At 48.3% G+C, this 19,771-nt stretch overlaps 1 protein-coding gene across 2 annotated transcripts in view; it reads right to left on the reverse strand.

The window, feature by feature from the left end:
- The window catches only part of DOCK1 (dedicator of cytokinesis 1), a 1,163,810-nt gene that overhangs the window by 344,887 nt on the left and 799,152 nt on the right, over nt 1-19,771 (reverse strand). For both annotated transcript variants that reach the window (XM_085606236.1, XM_085606235.1), the window contains exon 32: nt 14,424-14,482. In XM_085606236.1, coding sequence (XP_085462362.1) covers nt 14,424-14,482 — 59 coding nt within the window. The remainder of the gene's footprint in view (nt 1-14,423; nt 14,483-19,771) is intronic.

Here is a 19,771-nt window from a genome sequence, read left to right on the forward strand (position 1 = left end):
GTCAATACTGCTCTTCTGAGCCAAGCTAAAAGGCGGGTTTGGTGATCCTACTGGAAACTAAATTCTAGGGCAAGTTACACAAAAAAAAGCTGAGTTATCAGTAAGACTTTGATCATTACATATAGCCCTTCACTCGTACACGTTTACACTAGCTACGCTATACACACCTAGCAATCACCAGGTTTATAGTTAAAGCACTAAGCCCACCTGAAGCAGACTTTGTAGGGGGTTGGAACTTCAAACTTGGGGCTTTTATGACAGAGGGGTTGCACTGGTTAGTTGAGGGGGGCTCATTGACGTGTGGCACTTCCAACACCCTACCACAAGAAACTTCACTTTCTTCTTGGCCTCTCATCAGACATATACTTGTCTTGGAGGGGGCGTGGCTTGGCCGACAGCGATGGCAGACACGTGAGCAGAGAGCTCCGCATCAGCCTCGCGATTATCTTGATACTACGGACGTCTGAGGCTGATTTGCGTGCCACCGGAGCCCTCTGAGGGGGCTGTACGCTGGTAGTGAGGTTCGGTAAAAGCGGAGGGAGCAGCCTGGCCGCGAACCAGCGGAGGCAGAGAGATAGCCCCAAGACGCTGGGAGCTCTCAAAATGGCAGCGGCGATGTCGGAGCCGAACAAGACGGCGACCGTGGAGCTCTGAGCTCCGGACTGAGAATGAGATGGAGGCACTGCGGATGTTATTGGGCCAGCACTGCAGAGTATTTGTGGCTACCGACGGTCTAGCAGAGAGAGAGAGACTATCGGAGTGCGGATGGCAGCCGAGTCCCAACTCGTCACCTTCGACGCGGTGTGGAGGTCTTCCTGCTGCCTGAGGGGGACCGTGGAGTGGATGGCTGATGGAGACGAGTGTACTGCGCACTGAACAGCGGCAAGAGCCCTGCACGCTCGTGGGCGCTTCCTGGACTCCTAGAGAGGCACCGGAGCTACCAATTATTGCCGGCTACTGGACTGAAGATCCAGTAGTGAAGAACAAGCAGATGGCTCGCAGAAGGTACTCGGGCAGGGAGGTCTGAGGGAATGTGCTGGGACCCCCTGACCCCGGCCCTGGGCAGCATTTGTGACCCACAGACTGGTCACAGAAGGGAGCCTTCTTCTATCGACCACAAGTTACTCCTGGGAGACCACAGTAACGAGGCAGCTGGGCACTGGCGGGACCCTGGGAGTGTGGGGACTGCTGCACTTGACTGCCTGGAGGGGACCGTGGTGTGGACGAGCTCCGCGATCGTTGTGGGGCCTGGGAATACTCTTCTACGCCACACTTTGGAAGGAGCTGATAGATGGGATACCGACAGCCTAGGAGTCGATCCTGGAGAGGGCCCCTGCTGGGAATAAGTGGACTTGCTTGCGCGGTGGCTGGCTAGCTGACTGAGTGAATTCCGGACTTGCGTTTGGGAGGCGTTAGATCCCCTACTGGAAGTCATGGTTAGGGACCTGCTTGCAACTCCAGTATCGGCGGCAAAGACAGAGCGTGAGGAACAGAATCGAATGAGCCCCCTGGCTGGTGGACTGTGACTGTGGGGTGCTCAGAGAGTGGAACGGCCCATGATCCATTTTATAGCCCCAACATCATTGCCGAGAATAATACGACCGGACCCCTGCTACAAAAGACGGGACGACGACCCCCTCTGTGTAGAGGAGAGCCAGCACTGACCCTACAGGGCACTCAGCGACGTACGAGGAGTGAGACAGTAAGAGCCTTGCAATCACGGGCAAACTTAGGGGAGGAAGAAACACAGGAGCCGGCGCGGGGTGCACTGGACGACCCGGTGCAGCGGCAGTTACAGCAGATCGTGGCTGCCATAGCAGGCACGAAGGCGACCCTTCATCAGGACATTAGCACAGTTTCAGTGGGGCTTGGCCTACTGCAGGACGAGCACAAGAAACTTTCTGAGAGGGTCAAGAAAGCTGAACTCAACATCGTGGAAATAGAACTAGCACACAAAGATGTAGCACAGCAAGAGCAGGCCTTAACAGTTAGGGTATCAACACTAGAACGTAGAGCCGAAGATGCAGAAGGACGCAATCGGAGGAACAACGTAAGGGTCGGGGGACTACCGGAAGGATCGGAAGGGGGCGATATGGTGCCTTTCCTGGAGACATGGTTCAGGAACGTAGTTGCTCCGGAGGGGCTCACAGCCTTTTATACGCTTGAGAGGGCCCATAGAGTGCCGGCCAGACCGCTGGCCCCAAGGAGGCCCCCAAGACCGGTGGTGGGCCGCCTGCTCCATTTCCGAGACAGGGACTTACTACTCCAAAAATCAAGAGCAGATGGCCCCTTTACAGTGGACAATGCCAGAGTCACACTGTTTCCGGACTACACGATCGAGGTGCAAAGGAGACACGCCTCTTACATAGAGGTCAAGAAGGTTTTGCAAGAGGAGGGCCTCCAGTACTCCCTGATGTTCCCGACCCGGTTATGTATCATTCTGGATGGGAACACACACTATGTTGATTCTTCCCAAGAAGCTTGGGACTGGCTGAAGAACTACAGAAAGGAAATGCCAAGAGATGGGGACCTGGGAGAGATGCAAGTCCGAGTACCCAATAGAACTGTGCAAACACGTCGGCGCAGCCACAATAGGACCCAGAAGAAACCTACGCACACCCAGACGGCTATTGAGTGGGCGGTGGCGCTACGGCAGTGGCAGAACTAGCCAAGTGCGAGCTCCTACATCGGGTGAGGAGAAGGGCGATACCACTGAAGCCTCTGTCGGGCGGGACTCAGACTCATTTCAAACTGGCGAGGAGCAGATGCCTGTGGTGACACCGCAGATGCCTGTGGTGACACCGCAGACGGCGGATAACATAGCCTGAAGAAGATGGATGCAGGACTGTGGCGAGCTGGAAACCTATGAACTGGTACTGCTAACGAGAGAATGGTGAAAGGCCCGGACTGGCTTAGAAGATTTGGGGCTGATGTGCATTATGTGGGGTTGTCTTGAGCCAGCTGCCGTCCCTAGTACCTCTGAATTCGTCAGAGGTTTTTTGAGGGCTTTGTTTTCATTGTTTGGATGGTTACTAGTCTTATAGTAGCTGTCCTGGGGTGGGGGAGTTGGGGCTGTTTTTAGTAATGGGGGATAATAGGACCAGGCATGTCACTAGACTAGATCGCAGGGTTGTTTTCCAGATACAGTTGGGATGGGTTCTGCCAGTGATCTGAAGTGTTTATCCTGGAATGTGCCGGGCATGCACTCTATGTGGTGGCGACAAAAGCTTCATGCGTATCTAGTGCAGAGGGGAGTTCATATTGCTTTGTTACAGGAAACTCATTTGCAGGTGCAGGAGGGGGCAGCGTTGCAGTGGCGCTGGCGAGGTCAATTTTACTACACAACCTATTCTGCCTTTGCCCGGGGAGTGTTGGTTTGGGTGCGAGCGGCGGTGCCTTTCCAATGCAGGGAGAAGCTTATTGATCCGGAGGGCTGGTTTGTAGTGATCCTTGGGTAACTGGATAGACGTGGCATTGCTCTGGGTAGTATATATGCTCCCAACACGGAGCTACCAGCCTTTTTTGCGCAGCTGTCCACGAAGTTGGCACCTTATCTTACCGGGTCGGGTTTACTGGGAGGGGATTTTAATTGCATAACTGATGTGACTTTAGATCGCTCCCACCCACCGCTCCCACTCATAAGATTGCGAAAGCCAGACGGGATTGGCAGACCCGATTGGGTTTGGTTGATACCTGGAGGACCCAACATCCAGATGACGGGGATTATTCCTATTTCTCGGAGTTGCACGACCTTCACGTGCGCCTGAACGCATTGTTATGCACTCCGGACGTACATGCCGGCATGCAGTGTAGTGAATATCTTGCCAGAATGCTGTCGGATCATAACCCTGTATTGCTTCGGAGGCACTGGTCGCGAACCCGGGCCCGGATACCTACCTGGCGTTTGCGCCCAGAGGCATTAGAGGACCAAGTGTTTCGGGACACGGTGGGAACGTCCATCACCCAATATTTTGGGGAGAACGAGGGGACCGCCTCCACGCCGATAGTGGAATGGGACGCCTTTAACGGGCTGATTCAGGGGCGCTGCATAGCTGAAATGGTGGGAGTGCGCAGAGTGCTATTAGAAGAGGTAGGAGATGTTGAAAAACGCTTGCGTGATATCGAGAAAGATCGCCCTGAAAGACCAGATAGACAGCGGGACTTGGAAGAGGCAAGAGAAGCAGTGGCAGGGCAAGTGGAGGGCTTAAGATGCTTTGATCACAAGGCTTATATCACACACACTCATGTCGAGGGGGATAAGTCGGGAGCCTTGCTGGCCTGGCTGGCCAACCCATAGCGCAGGGGCTCGCCGATATTGGAGATCCACGACACCCGGGGGATGCTTTCTTCACTTAGGGAGGTATAAACGGGCTGTTTTATGACTTCTATAAGGAGCTATACAGGAGCAAGACAGCCAAGACGGGGGACGATTTAGATGGGTTTACGTGCGAGCTCCAGCTCCCACAACTGAATGATGATCAAGCGGAGGCGCTCGGCGGGGATATTGAATTAAGGGAAGTGCGGGCGGCTATTAAACATATGGCACGGAACAAAACACTGGGAAAAGATGGGTTCCCGATCGAGCGTTATTCTACTTATTCTGAGCAGTTGGCACCGTGTTTAGTGGCTTTGTATAACAGGGCGAGACACCTGGGCCATCTCCCTTTGTCCACAAGAGAGGCGGTTATCATTCCGCTCCTGAAACCTGGTAAATCGGCATGGGACAGAACGGCATACTGCTCGCTATCCATGCTCAACACAGACTATAAGATATTAAGTTGTATCCTAGCCACCCGTCTATTGCCCCACATGTCAACCATAATCCATCAAGATCAGTCTGGCTTTATCCCTACTCGGAATACGGCCTTAAACGCTCGGCGATTGCTGCAAATACTCGAGGCGGACACTTACCCCAAAGCCACTGCTGCGATATTCGCCTTTGATATAGAAAAGGCATTTGACAGTTTGGAATGGCCCTACCTCTTTCATGTCATGGCCCGATTTGGGCTGGGAGACGACTTTATAGCATGGACGTTGTTGGACTTGGCCCTTTTTCCCTCATTTTTTTCGTTTTTGTAATGTTAAGGTGCAGGTGCTTACTTCGCCCAAGATGGCTGCCACAGACCCCTGCTACTGCAGGGTGGTCGTTTTTGATAGTAGCACCCTAGCTGCCAGGAGCTGGCTGGGACCCACAACAATGTTGCGACACCAGCCCGCCTTTTTGTCCCATAGTGTCACGGGGACCACCCGGACTCCGTACTGGAAGGAGGAGAATGGTGGTCCCCTCCAGAACTGACCAGTGACTTGTTTTGTGTCCCTCAGGACGACCCGTGGCCAGCCGAGACTTCAGACGGCACTAGCACGGAACACTGTGCCTTTAATTGGGACGTCTTCCAGGATAGCCCCGCCTTCTACTCCACCGTAGACGGCCGGTCGGCAATAAGAACCCGGGAGGAGAAGACAGTGGCGTGTGACGACACCGGAGGACGGAAGGAGACAGAGCACGACGGTGAACCGGAGGAGACAGACGGGACAGAGCGAAACAAAGGACTGAAGAGGAGCAGAGAACGCGAGGAGGAACGGAGGCCGGAGGCAGGAGACCGCGGCATTCACGCTCCGCCGAGCCACGCCCCAGGAGGAGGTGCGTGGCTATCCCAGGTACGGGATCGCTTCACGGGTTGGGTCGGGAGGCGGGAGAGGAGAGCGCGCCACTGAATGCCGCCGCTTGCCGCCGTACCTAGAGCAGCACGTCCTTCCTTTCACTCACCCCCCTTCACAACCGTTCGTTGAAGAGCACCTTATCACCAGTGTGTTACCCTCACTCCCTTCCCTTACATATCCTGATAATCAGGACACTCGTTCCTAACCAGCCACCTCTCCTTCTTTGTTTCCATTGGCACGGCGAGAGCCCTCCTTACCGGAAGCCGGGAGAAGTAAGAAGAGGGACGCTAGCCCAGGAGGTCCACGAACACCGCCCGACCCTGACGTCCTACCACCGAGGGAGACAACATCGCACCCTTTATTGTGAACTTCCAATAAAACACCTGACCCCATCCTCCCGTGTTCGTGTCCTCTGTGCGACCCGCTTACACATAGTTAGAGTGGGGAAGCTCCTGGAAGAAGCTGGAACCTTCTAGAAGGGAGGTGGGGTTTTACTTTTGCCGCCTTGGCTAGAGGTCACCTGACCTAGGGCTACTTAAGAGTGGGAGGGAAACTTGTGTGGTGAGTTGGCCATTGGGGTGAAGCAGAGCTGGAAGAATCCACCAGGAGTGTAGGCGGTAGGGCCTAGCCAGGGACTTATGCCTCTGAGAGTGACAGGATTTAGGTACTGCCTCTTAAGTGAGTGAGGTGCCCTGTGAATCCCACTGATCTTGCCCAGTAGTAGGAGGACCCAGAGACTCTCTGCCAACCTGACTAGGAAGGATCTAGTCGCCCTCTCCATCCCTACCCCTGTAACAGAACCCCTTAAGGGCGCCAGGTACATCTGCGCCACAAGACTTCATCTGTCAACTGAGAACTGAAATCTAACTTCAAGAACTGAAACTGCATGACAAGAGCGAGCTGTAAGCCTTGAATGCCAGAGCTGAGACTGCGTGTCCAAGCTACTCTAGTGAACGAAATACTAAGCCGATTGCCAAGACACCGGGGATCGACCAGGTACTAGCGCTGTGACCCCCGCGCTTCCTACCCTGGTCTGGGACCCCCGGCAGCGTGCTCCGCTGAGCACTTTACCCCATCCTTAATTTGAGCCCCCCCCTGCGACGACGAAGCCAGCGCGCTCACCGCTGCGGCCTGGAGGAGTGCCCTGCTGTGTCGCGAGGCCCAGGAGAAGCCCGGGGCCCCGTCGCTGCCGTCGCAGCCGAGTGAGGAGGTGCGCAAGGTCGGGGCCGAGTTCCCCCAACGTCGTGAGGACGGACGCCTGCTGACGCCGAGACGGAGGTAAGCCCGGAGGCCGAGATCCCCCCTGGTGCGCCCCCTGCTGGTCCGGAAACCGCACCGCACTTGGCCCGGGTCGTCCCCTCCGTGGGAATCCCCTCCCCTGCCTGCGCGACGGAGAGACCCCGCCGAGGGATCCTGTCCGTGTCCCCCCTTCTGTAAGACTGAGAGCGGTGCTTAGTGAACTGCACCGGAGCATAGGGACCCGCTCCGCAAGTCCTGTCAGTCTCCCCGCTGGAAGCCGCCTAAAGGAACTGACTAACATTACCCTCGTGTGGCGCTTCCCGCCACCGACCCTGCCTCCCCCGCTGGAGTGACAAGGGATGCGAGTAGCGCACTGTATGACCTGTTCCGCTCGAAAGTATTCACATGCCCGCGATCGCGAGTAGTGCCTTGTGTTATATGCTCTACTCGATAGTGATTACCTTAGAAGGAAATGCGAGTAGCGCCTTGTGTTACATGCTCTACTCGAACGAAGTTGTTTGCCAGGAGATGCGAGTAGCGCACTGTGTTCCAAGCTCTACTCGATAGTGATTGTTTTGCCAGGAAATACGAGTAGCGCCGTGTGTTATATGCTCTACTCGGCAGTAATTACATGCTAAGGGATGCGCGTAGCGCATTGTGTTTTATGTTCTGCACGAAGGAAATTCTACACCAGGATCACGAGTAACGTATTGTATTATATGCTCTGCTCGACTGTAATTACCTACAAATGGTTGCGCGTAGCGCTTTGTTTCATATGCTTTACTTCACAGGATTAGGGGCCATTGATTACGAGGAGCGCTCAGTTCCACAGGCGCCATGTTAGTGAGCCCAATGTGTCCCCGTTCAAGTATCATGCTTAGTTAGACGGCCCGTTCAGGGAAAGACTTTACGTAAGCGCGCACAGCGCTAGAACAAGGTTAGGCACTGCATAAGTATCACCCAGAGTGTCGAATGTAATGTCATGATGGTATTATAATTCATGTATTACCTTGTTATTTCCTGAACTGCATCTGACCAACTAAACTTGGATAAACTTGAAGTATTTGCATAATTGAACGGTGTGGCGTCCCTTATTGTGTGTGTTCCTAGTCCATGAGAAGCGTGTGGTGTATGGTTGCTTAACACATAGCCCTCTGGTTGCCCGACCGGCTCGCGCCACGCTACCGCCTATAGGGCCTGGTGACCCCGGGTTCCTACAGACGTCCTTACTTTATAAGTCCTCTACAGCGCGGGTTAGGACGGGAGGGGTGATATCTGAAGCTTGTGAGGTGACCCGGGGCACGAGATAGGGATGCTCGCTATCCCCCTTCTGTTATGCAGATGACCTGCTCATGTTCCTAGGAGTGACAGAGGGAATTAATGGGAGCGAAGGCGGTATTGCATGAGCTAGGGGCGATGTCTGGCCTTAGAGTTAACTGGGCTAAATCCTGCTTGTCCCCCACAGATGGGAATAGGAGCGGCTTGCAGCATACAGCGGGAGTGCGATGGGAATGTAGGTGCCTCCCCTATCTGGGGGTCCAGCTGTATCATTCTAGGTCGGATATATTGGAGGGCAACATCGTTAGAGCGGTAAGAGGCCTGGTGGGCAGTTTTGATTTTTGGGGATCACAGCTATTGTCGGTTGCTGGGTGGGTGGCTTTACTTAAAATGGTGGCCCTTCCCCGGCTGCTGTACTATTACGGAACCTTGCCGATTTAGATACCAGCGTGGATTTTCAAGCAACTTACGTCCATGACCACTGGGTTTTTATGGGGCACTGGGAGATGGCGAGTTGCGCTGAAAGTACTGATGCGTCAACGATCGGAGGGTGGGAGGGCAGGTTTGAAAGTGCCGTATGCCCCTGATATACTGCTCTCTTTGTGCGAGGCTCTCCCCCACGGGGACTCCTGGTGGGAGCTAAGTGATTGGGATGAGAGGGGACTGAATACTACTGGAGATTTATATGAAGACTGGATCATGCTGTCCTTTTGTGCCCTGCAGGAGCGATTTGATTTAAGAGGGGGGGGGGACTTTTTTCTTCATGCGGCGCTTACTGCGGCTATCCGTGCGCACTGGAAAGAGGGTCAAGCGGAACCTAGGGTTTCTTTAGGATGTCAATATATAGTGACTGCAGCGGGGAAGTATAAGGTGGTCACATGCCTGTACAAGCGTATGACCCAAGTGAAGTTGCCCCCTTTGGACGTACTCAAGCGAAAGTGGGAGGTAGATGTGGGAGGCCAGATAACGGAAAGGGCCTGGGCCGAGGTGGTTGAGCGAGCATGGAAAAGCACCAGGAATGCCCGCTTTCAATTGGTTCATTTCTATATTTTACATCATGCCTACCTCACGCCCGCGAAAATCAAAACACAGACACAGATGAATGTCCACGGGGGCGGACTTTTCCCACATGATTTGGGGGTGCCCAATACCAGCTAGTTATTGGAATGAGGTAATTGCACTGTTAAAGGCAGTGACGGAAAGATAGCTGGACCTGGCACTGGGGACTTGTATATTACACTGGTTCCCCCACACAGCTAAAACTAAGATCACCAGTAAGTTTATAGATATGGGGCTGGTGTTCGCCAAGAGGGAAATTACGATGCACTGGAAAGCGAGTAGAGCCCCGGGCTATCTCGATGGAAGAGAGAGTTCATCAAATGGGCAGAATGTGATGGAATAGTTCGATTACAGCTAGCAAAGAGAACGGGGAATGAGAGGGCTTTCGAGGCGGCTAGGGCGTGGGAGCACTTGGTGGGATTATTGAAGGACCCGGACGCTGATAGTGAAGATGACACCGATCCGGGAGTGCCGGAAACAGAGTAGGCCCTTAACAGCACGTAGTTGTAATCATAAGGCCAAATTAGATATATATGCGATAAGTGAGCCTGGAGTGGCAACCTGTACAAGTCTGCATTGCTTGGTCACTGGAAACCACCAACTAAGCACTGCTAATGTTTGATAGTACAGCGTAACACTGGACGTGACATGCCTGGAGGGAGGGTGGGTGAGGGGAATTAGGGTTAGTTTAGATTTGTTAGGGCTAGAGATGCAGAGCTATTTTACGGGCACTACTAAGTACTAGAGGTTACTCCCCTTGCCCATGTCTATTTTATCTCAGGGACAAGGAAGAATTTTTTAATGTTTTTTTTCTTTTTTTTCTCCTGACTGCCCGGTCAATCATTCTGCAATATTGTAATTGAAAGTATCATGGGTGTACGCTAAAGATCCTATATTTATGATTGTAAGCCACACCAGGGGGAGGGAGACTAGACTTAAGATTTGCAAATTGTCAATGTCTTGATTTATAAATCTAATAAAGTTTGTTTAAAAAAACAAAATCAGACATATACTTGTCTTGACTATTTTTTTACTTCAAGCCGTATTCTAGCTGCCAAAGCAAAGATTGAGGTCGGAGTAGCAGCACTATCGGCCACCCCCACCCTTTCCTTCCAAGCTCTGGGGCCCACCGTGCCCTGTGGGGCATGGCGCCTTACGGATAAGCTCCTAACACATGCCTCTAACATAGATTAGATAAAGGTAGTGGTTCTGCACTTTCTTCAAGCCAATGATATTCGAGACACACCCATCTCCCTTTTGTGGTACTTGCTGAAAGCAGTCATTAGAGGAATTTGATAGCAATCTCCACCCGCCTCAAGAAGTTGAGGAGGGATAAGCATGTTGCCCTTGAGGATTGGGTACGGGACCTTGAGGAGGCTCATAAGAAATTCGGGGCCTTCAGGGTACGGTACCAACTCACCTTGGCACAGAAGTAGCTTAGAGCACTGGATCTAGACAGAGAAGATCATTGAGATTAAAACACAAGACGGGCACAGCACCCACTCTGATGAGGTTACACAAGCCTCCAAACGTTTTCATGCCAACCTCTACAAATCTGAAAATGCAGTCCACTTAGATCACGGCCCCTACCTTGCCACATGCACCACGACTCGTCCTAGAAACAGGTATTAGTTTAGACAAAGTCCTCTCTGCCATAGCAAGCATACAGACTGGGAAGGCTCCTGTCCTGAATGTAGATGGGGGGATGGGAGGGGTGCAGACTGTCTTGGCTGTTGCGGATTGCCGAAGTCATGATATGTATCCTATCCTAAGATACTGTACATCAAGCAAAACCTTCATCTACAACCGCCCCCTCATGTTCTTAACAAACTACAACATATAGTGGACACCTATATTTGGAGAGGCAAGAAACCACACATTGCTAGGAAAAGGACCTATCTCTCTGTAGCAGAGGGTGGTCTAGGTATTCCTCACCTCACCCATTACTATCTGGCGGCCCAACTTCGCTATATGATGGAGTGGGCCAGGCATATCTTGGAAGAGCACTGGTGCTTCATGGATAAGGGTATTGTGGTGATCCACATCTGCAAGGTCCCCAGGATCACTAAAAAATACTGACCCTCTGGAGTATAAATGTCACCAGTGGTGCAGGCCACAGTGAAAGCATGAGATAAAGTCATGCTCCCTAGAGGACTCTACACACACCTTCTCTCTGGCCCCCTTTATTGGCAACCCACCTCCCCCCGCCCGTGGCGACGGGTAACACATATCATGCCTGGCAGGTAGCACAATGGAAACAAATTGGGGGCTTTTTACCACGAAGGGCTAATGGCCTTACCGCAGCTGCAGGAGCGCTATGGGACCCACAATACGTCCCTTTGCTAGCAGACCGCTGAGGGACTACAAAAAATTGTTGATCACAAGAAAAGAGCTGGGGACGGAGGCTTGCTTTCGGACCTTTAAGCCTTCCTTATTAAAGCGGTCAATTCTACTAAGTCTCCTGCTCAACAGAGATAGGATGACAAACTGGAACGCTCGTTCTCACCCAGAAAATAGACTGATACACTTCATAGGGCATGCATCCCCTCATTTAGTGTGGCGGGCAAGGAGGCGAGGTTCAAGATAACTCACTATTGGTATTATACTCCAGTGAGGATAGTGAAGTGGAGGCATGGAAGCTCTGAGGACTGCTGAGGCAATTGTGGCCACTCAGTTACTTTGACACATCTCTTATGGTGCTGTCTAAAAACTCAAACGGTATTGGTAGGCAGTTCTGAAAGACGTCAATGAGATCTTTGATAAAGACTTTCCTCCCTTTCTGATTTAGGTCTTGCTAGGCCTCCTGAGTGTCATGACTTACACGCTCTATTCCAACAAGGGAGAGCCATCTCTATGGCCTTATGTGTAGTCAAACAGGCAATTACCTCCAAATGGGGCACCAACACCCCACCATAACACGAAGACTGGCTACACAGACTTTGAGACACTATAGGAATGGAAACCCATACACTTATTCGACAACAAGTTGCCACAGTTTGATAAAATGTGGGGCCTCTGTCTCCAATTTGTATCACAAGACTTCCAGGAACTCTCATGCCCCAAACACCTACAGGTTCTTAGGTTAAAGGGGACCTGCACAAGACCCCCAAGATTAGGGGTACCTCTTGCCAATCAGCAACACCACCTTACAACGCCGGAAGATTTCTTGCAAACTACGGGGATGCCGCCTGTGAGATGGAGAGCAACACTTTCCCGGGTTTGTCTACCCCTACATCTTCTAGCCGTCCCCCTCTCTGTATTATTTGACTTTCCTCCCTCAGCCTTTCCTCCCCTCCACAACCCCTGTTTCTTTCCCCCGTTCATAGGCCTCATTGGCCTTTTGGATGGGGGTGAGCTTACGTGTTATTGACTAAAATGAATAAAAAGATCTAAACCGTAAATTGCAAGTAGGAAGAAGCATTTGCTGATAAGTACAAAAAACAGAGAGGGACAGAATGGCTTTCAAAAGTGGGAATTCTACTATCAAGATACATGTCAGGACAACAGAGTGAAATCCGCAATGCACCTATTAAGTCTAAAACAGTTTTTAGATCCAGTTTCGCCGCTGCCTGAAAATGGTGTTTACTAAAGAGTTGTCCACTGATTGCTTTTGAGTGAGCACATCTACAGGTCTGTGGTTTGATTACGAGCAGAAGTCAATGCCTGTTTGCATCAGGGCAGTGCTAAAGTTGGCGACAAACTGGAAAACTGGCGGGTCGCATGCTACATGTTTTCTGAGGTAGGATTGAAAGTTTTCTAAACCGACTGTGACACCGTGATTAAATTTTTAAAGTTAACCTGTATGAAGATATTCTGACAGGATGAGTACAGTGTTAAACTCTATTAATAGCATTTAAAGTGATGTGTAGGGCCATTAAATATAAGCTCAAACCTTTATAAAATGTAATGGAAGGGGAGTCGTTTATACTGCAATTACAAGAGGAATTTCAGGTTTTGTGAAATGGAAAATATGTACATGGACTAACAAAAAATGTTGCTTACTGTACATTAGTTTATGTGTATGGTGGTTCACCTTGACAAATGAATGCTAACTCGATATAACAAATGTAGTTTGAAGAGAGGTAATCTGGAAACAAAGTCACGATTGTGTATTTCATGTCATTGCTTATAATTGTGCTTTGTTTCTATTTTTTTTTTAGCAATTTGTCTAGTTAAGTGTCTTACCTCTCTATGAAGCTTTTTTTTTTGCACTATTCATACCTTTGAGGCAGGCGAGAGCTTTCCTCTGTAAAGGTTCTGCCTCTCACCTGAGCGCCACCAAAACAAGATTTTACCATATACAAAAGGCAAAATGCGACTGGAGCTTGTTACTAAACTGCATTGTGCTATTGCCATTCGGTATTAGGAAAGGACGTGTTTAGGGAATCCCTTCCTAATACCGAATAGCACTGGTATGAATTAATGTTTTTCGACCGGAATGTGGTCGCAAAGTATTCATAATTTACCATCTCCGTAGAGGAGGTGGTAACCCATTCACAAACAGGAAAGTGTCCCCCTAGGGACCACTTCCCCTTGGTGAATGTGGGTTTAAACATTTTTTTAGAGCAGGCAGTAGTCCCACAGACCACTGCCTACTCTTAACAAATGAAAAGAACACTTTTCATCTTTATTTTTGTATAGCAGACCGTTTTCCTTTAATGAAAATATGCTGCAAAACAATAACAAAATTATTGCAATTTAAGAAGCAATCACAGACATGGTGGACTGCTTAACCCAGCAGGCTACCATGCCTGTGATTGTAACAATTTCCAATGGGTCGTAAGTTGCGACCTGCCTCATGAATATTGACGAGGCAGGCCCCTCGCGACACATTTGAGAATTGCTAATGTGTCTGAGACACATCAGTCCATTTCATTAGATGAGTCAGTAATTGTGTGTCGCAAAAAATTGCAATTAGAGGCTTGCAAAATGAAATGTTCGTACATCTGGCCCTTAATATCGCAACATTTTAGTACCAGGCTTTGCTTAGTGACACTAAGTTTGGTCTGACCTGCAAAGATGAGAAGGAGCTGGTCACAGATCTGTTTAAAAATGAAACTTTGTGCAGCTAGTTACCAGTTTAAAATCCTTTGCAGCGGAGCAAATGTCCTCCTGGCTACTGAAATATTGGTCGATTTATATACACAATCAATACACGTGCAGAAAGCAAAACCATGAATACTCACCAAGATTATACCACATATCCCTTATCTCGAAACCAATTTGCCTCCTCATGTCACCATACCTTAAAAGATAAACAAGTTGCATTAGGTTTCTGAACATGTATGTTCATTGCCTTGCTTCACGTGTTGCAGTAACCACATTTTCAATCACATTCATAAAAGCAAACGCAGCAGTTCCTTTTTCTGTACATTTTAATACATAAAAAGAGTTGTGTAAAGAGAAACATAGAACGTTCTGTAATATTTTACACTTAAATAGTTCTGCAGTCATAAACCACAAGGTTTGTAGTGCTCAAAGAGTGAAGACACCATAAGGCATACTATTCAGAACTAGGTTTTATGATATGTTTATGTTCGGTTAAAAGCAAGTATATCAACAACAGAGATATTTTCCTGACACATTACACAGAATTATTTGCTGGCCTGCCTGGTCCTTCTTGCCCCAAGTCTTCTGAGCTTGATTTCAAGGTGTTAAAGAGTACCTCCTGCTGTTTCTAGGTAAGAAACCATGATTGAGGTTTGAAGTCCCTGAGATCGCGTGGCTCGTAGCCCATCTCCTTGGCTACCACCTGTAGATCACAAAGTCACAAACATGGAAGAGAATCACAGAATCTGACATTATATTGCCGGGCTCTATCTGTATGTACCATCAGGGGTGTTTTATCAAAAGCAAACTCTTAGGAACAAGAGAAAATATTGCCATATATGTCTCCAAAACTAAAGAAAAATATATTTATGTCAGTACCTGATGGGTATAGGTTTACTGAAACAAACATTAAGAGAAGACATGGAACCTTGCACTCAGGGCTTGTTTGGGTTCATATTGTGATGTATGTTGTACCATTTCAAAGGGCGAGGGAAGCTAAGAGCAGAAAAAACGCTCTTTTCTTATCAACTCTGCCACTACAGTTAATGCAATCTGGGACCAAAGCAGGCCCAGTACTCCTTTGAGGGTTCAACTTAACAAAGGTGACTGATATCAAGTAGTTGTGTTGTAGTGTATGCCTTTAAGCTTTGTATTGTTTTCCTTTAACGCTGTATTGTAGAGCGTGGCGTAGAATCTCCTGTGGGTTCTGGACAGTTTCCAATCCAGAACGTCAGATACTGGCTGATGTCCTGGAGAGGAAACTGTCTAGCCTGGCGCTCGCCTGTTCTTTTGTTTTAATAAATATCACTTGGATATTTTACTGTTCCACTCATCTTTACAATTGGCGACGAGGATGGGATGAACAAAGAGGAACCTGTGGATGAGTGGTTAGATGATTTAAAGAGATTGGCAAGTGATTGCAAATTTGACAATTTGCACGACGACCTCATTAGGGACCAATTAGTCATGCATAACAACAATTCTGGATTACAAGACAGATTATGGGTTAATGGGGATGCACCTTTAGATGATGTATTGGCAATAATAAGGAAATCAGAGATGTCCGGAAGATGCGCCACTGTAGTTAAAGAATCTGGTAAAGAACCGGCTGGCGTTTTTAAAGTACAAAATGCAAACAAAAATCAAGGCCTGCGTTGGCCTATCCAAGTTCAAAAGTCGGCACAGAAGGAATGGAAACACGAAGAGAGGAGATGTTACCGTTGTGACAGCAAGGAACATTTGGCTTTCAGCAAATATTGCCCAGCGTTAAAGAAGAAATGTGGCATTTGTGGACTGATGGGTCATTTTAGCAAGATGTGCCGCAGGAGAGGGAATGTGAAATATGTGTGTGATGGTGATGAGAATGAGGAAACCACAGGGGATACTGATGACAGTTGTGTCAAAAGCTTAATGGGGAACTATGTTTTGAATGTCTCTAATGAATCAGTCAAAGGAAAACCTATATGTGAAGTGTCCTTTGGGGGTATCAAGGTTATTGTGTATGCAGATTCTGGTTCACCTTATACTATCGTAAACCAGTCTGTCTGGAAGGAAAAGTTCACAGATAAAATGGGTCAAGATTTATACCCTACTGATGTGAACCCAGTAAGTTTTACGGGGGAAAAAATTAACATGCTAGGGTTCAGATGGCTCACGTTCTGGTTCAAAGGAAGAACGACAAGAGGCAAATTATATGTAGCAGAACATGGACCATCTGTTTTGGGTTGGTTCGACCAAAAAAAACTTACACATCATTTTGGACCCCAACAGTGAGGAGAAGGTTTTAATAATGGATGAAACTTATAGAATGGGGGAGTCATTGGCTGAAAATTTCCGAGTGTTTTTGGGAAAGGGTTAGGAACTCTCAAAGGGTTTGAGCACAAAATTGTACTCAAGGAAGCAAATGTACCCAAGGTCCATAAGGTGAGACCGGTGCCTATCCTGATAAGGGATGAAGTAAATAAAGAGATTCAAGATTTGTTAGCTAAAGATGTAATTGAAGAGGTAGAAAGCTCAGAATGGATTTCTCCGGTTGTCGTCGCAAGGAAGGGAAACGGAAAAATCCGTCTATGCATTGACTTACGCCATTTGAATAATAACATTGTAATAGATAAATTCCCACTACCAAAGATAAATGAAATGGTTTCCTCACTCAGAGGTGCTAGTTGGTTCTCAACTATTGACTTGTCAGCAGCCTACCATCAAATTATGCTAGCACCAGAATCAAGGAGGCTGACTGCTTTTATTACACCCTTTGGGTGTTATCAGTTTAAGCGTATGCCTTTTGGGCTTGCATCAGCCGCTGCGGTTTTCCAGCGACTGATGCACAAGCTTCTGGGGGCAATGAAGGGTGTAAGTTTCTTCCAAGATGACATTCTGATAGCTGCTGCAAGTAAAGGGGAACATGATGATGTACTTAATAAGGTCTTGGGGATTTTGCAGAATGCTGGGTTATGTGTAGAACTTAGCAAATGTAAATTTGGTGAAAAGGAAGTATCCCACTCATCTTTACATGTGTTCCATGAATTGAGATAGCTTTGTGTAGTCCCATAGTTGATCCAGATTGACTACAGGACGCTACAAGTTCCCTAATTCCTGCGGCTGCTCTCACTGTGAATCAGTGCAGTATTGTGTGAAGTTGTAATGAGAGCCCTGTGTCTTTTTGACAGTCATTAAAGAGTGGAAAGGGATCCTTAAACTTTCAAAAACAATTGTAGTGGTCTGACTGTATTTATGCAGTGAGAGACAAGTAAACAACTAAACGGATGAGATAATGTCTACCAAGGTCACTATATGACTTCAGAATTCTGCAATGATCTTGAAGAGTTATTTGGATGTGGTTTATTACTATCAGAAACTGCTAAAAACAAAAACGCTTTTTAAATTCCTTCAACAAACGTCACTTTCAGGAGTATTATGGGTGTGACTTAAACTTTTATCAAAACACCTAAAACTCGCAATATGTGGTGAGCAACACAATTGCCTCGTTCTTCAAAGCACTGCTGACTAAACATTTTGTTGTAATCTTTCACTGGTGACATAAGATGATTTTATTTTTAGTTTAATATAGCGCGCACTAGACGCGAAGATATCAGGTATCAGAGCGCTTTACATGAGCACCAGTTTCGTTACAGATGGACACATTCATTGTTTTTTGTTAGGTACTAGAGATTAAGTGATTTGCCCAGAATCACAGTATGTTGAGCGTCATTGCCGAGACTCAAACCCAGCTTCGAGGTCGATCACTAGCCGTAAGGCTACATGCTCTCCACAGATACATGAGTTCCTTTGAATGGTAGGTGGATCCATAGCTGTGGCTGGAATACTTTTTTTTAGGTCTCGCTGAGCCCAGCGCATGCGCTGGCTCGAAGAGACATTTTGTATGTGGGCTCCAAAAAGTGCTACCAGGCCAGCCTAGAGCTACAGTGCATGTGCGCGGGCGCGCGCGCCGCGTTTACTTTCACTTTCGCGGCCGCTTTGATCGCGATCACTTTCACTTTTGCGGCCGCTTTGCTGCACAGATCCAGCCTCCTCTGCCGGCACACCCACTGTGCAGGAAGCCACCGTTCTATACACTTTTCTGTATGTGATAGCTTCTTAACATTTTGCAGTCAGCTGCTCAAAAACACAACCCTTATGTGTGGTCCGTCGAGTGACCTTGGTTTGTATTGGTTCTTCTGCCTGCAACACCGAAGTTTACCAGCATTCGCTGAGATTTAGGAAAAAAACCACACTTAGCCCTAAAATGCTCATTGACAAACATGGTATCGCTGCGCCGTGGATGAGACTTGCATTTGGAATGACAGAATAGAACAGTGCTTTTCAGAAACTCAAGACAGTGGTGAAAATAAATTGATGAGGGTTGCAAAAGTCACTGGTATGTACCAAACTCCCAACACCAGCACTGCCTCTGGTAAGTCTCATCTAATCTTACCACAGTTCTCACCGTGACCATAAATGAAGAATCTGTTATGCCATGTTTTATATAATATCTATAAATGTACTTCAATTTTTTAGGAATCGCTAACTTACCCGAATCACTGTTTACAGACAGCAACAATGGAGACCTTCCTTAGACAGATAACCAGTACATCACTTGGAACGGCAATGCAGGAAGACATGGAACGAGGAGTGTAGCTCTCATTAGTATAGCAGGTGCAGTAGGGCCCTTATCCAGGGGTTTGAGTGGCCAAATGAATTCTAACCGTGCCTGTTCATTACTACAAACAAGGCTTTTCCGTACTTAGTGACATTTTTTCAAAAATAGAATAGAGAATCTCCCAAATCCCTCACCACGAAGGTAGACTTGCTCACAACTCGGATCAGGTATTGTAGCCTACGTTGAGAGGTGGAAATGGGCAGCACCAGTGGTAGAAGTGAGCTCACCCCGTTGAGCTAAAATGTAGGCTCTTCCACTTATTTTATTATTTTATTATTTCATTGGCAAATTAAATTAACTACTGATTTATCCACCAAAAGAAGCTCCCAAGCTTCAGAGACGCACACCACAAGGAAATAGCTCTTCAGAACCCTTTATTAGCAGCAAACAGCACTCGCACCTGATTATTGAATGTCCCTGACTTGTTTTGATGCCTCCGGATCTTAATCATAGGGTAGGCAAGTTCAAAAACAAAAAATGGACTGCCGCTTCTTTTCACCATGCATGCGCTCTCCAGTGTAAGGCATGCTGGTTGCCGTAGTCCCAAATCTTCCCCTCCGGTGGCGTCCGTTTTTAAACAATGATCTTGCTGCCAATATTAATTATAAATCGTATACACATGCACACCTGTGCAAAGCTGTCAGCTTAGCTGTCCTCATACCCTCCTCTCGAATCCATTCTGGTTCAGCATGTCAGTTCACGTCCCCCATAGACACAGGCAATAGTGTCAAAACTCCACATGTCTGGGGTGCTCCATATTGACCAAACAAAGCGTTGCACTCACCATGGCTCTGCCCTTCTGATTAGCAATGTTCCTTTAACTTC

The sequence above is a fragment of the Triturus cristatus genome, chromosome 1_2 (genome assembly GCF_964204655.1).
Source record: "Triturus cristatus chromosome 1_2, aTriCri1.1, whole genome shotgun sequence".
Lineage (NCBI taxonomy): Eukaryota > Metazoa > Chordata > Amphibia > Caudata > Salamandridae > Triturus > Triturus cristatus.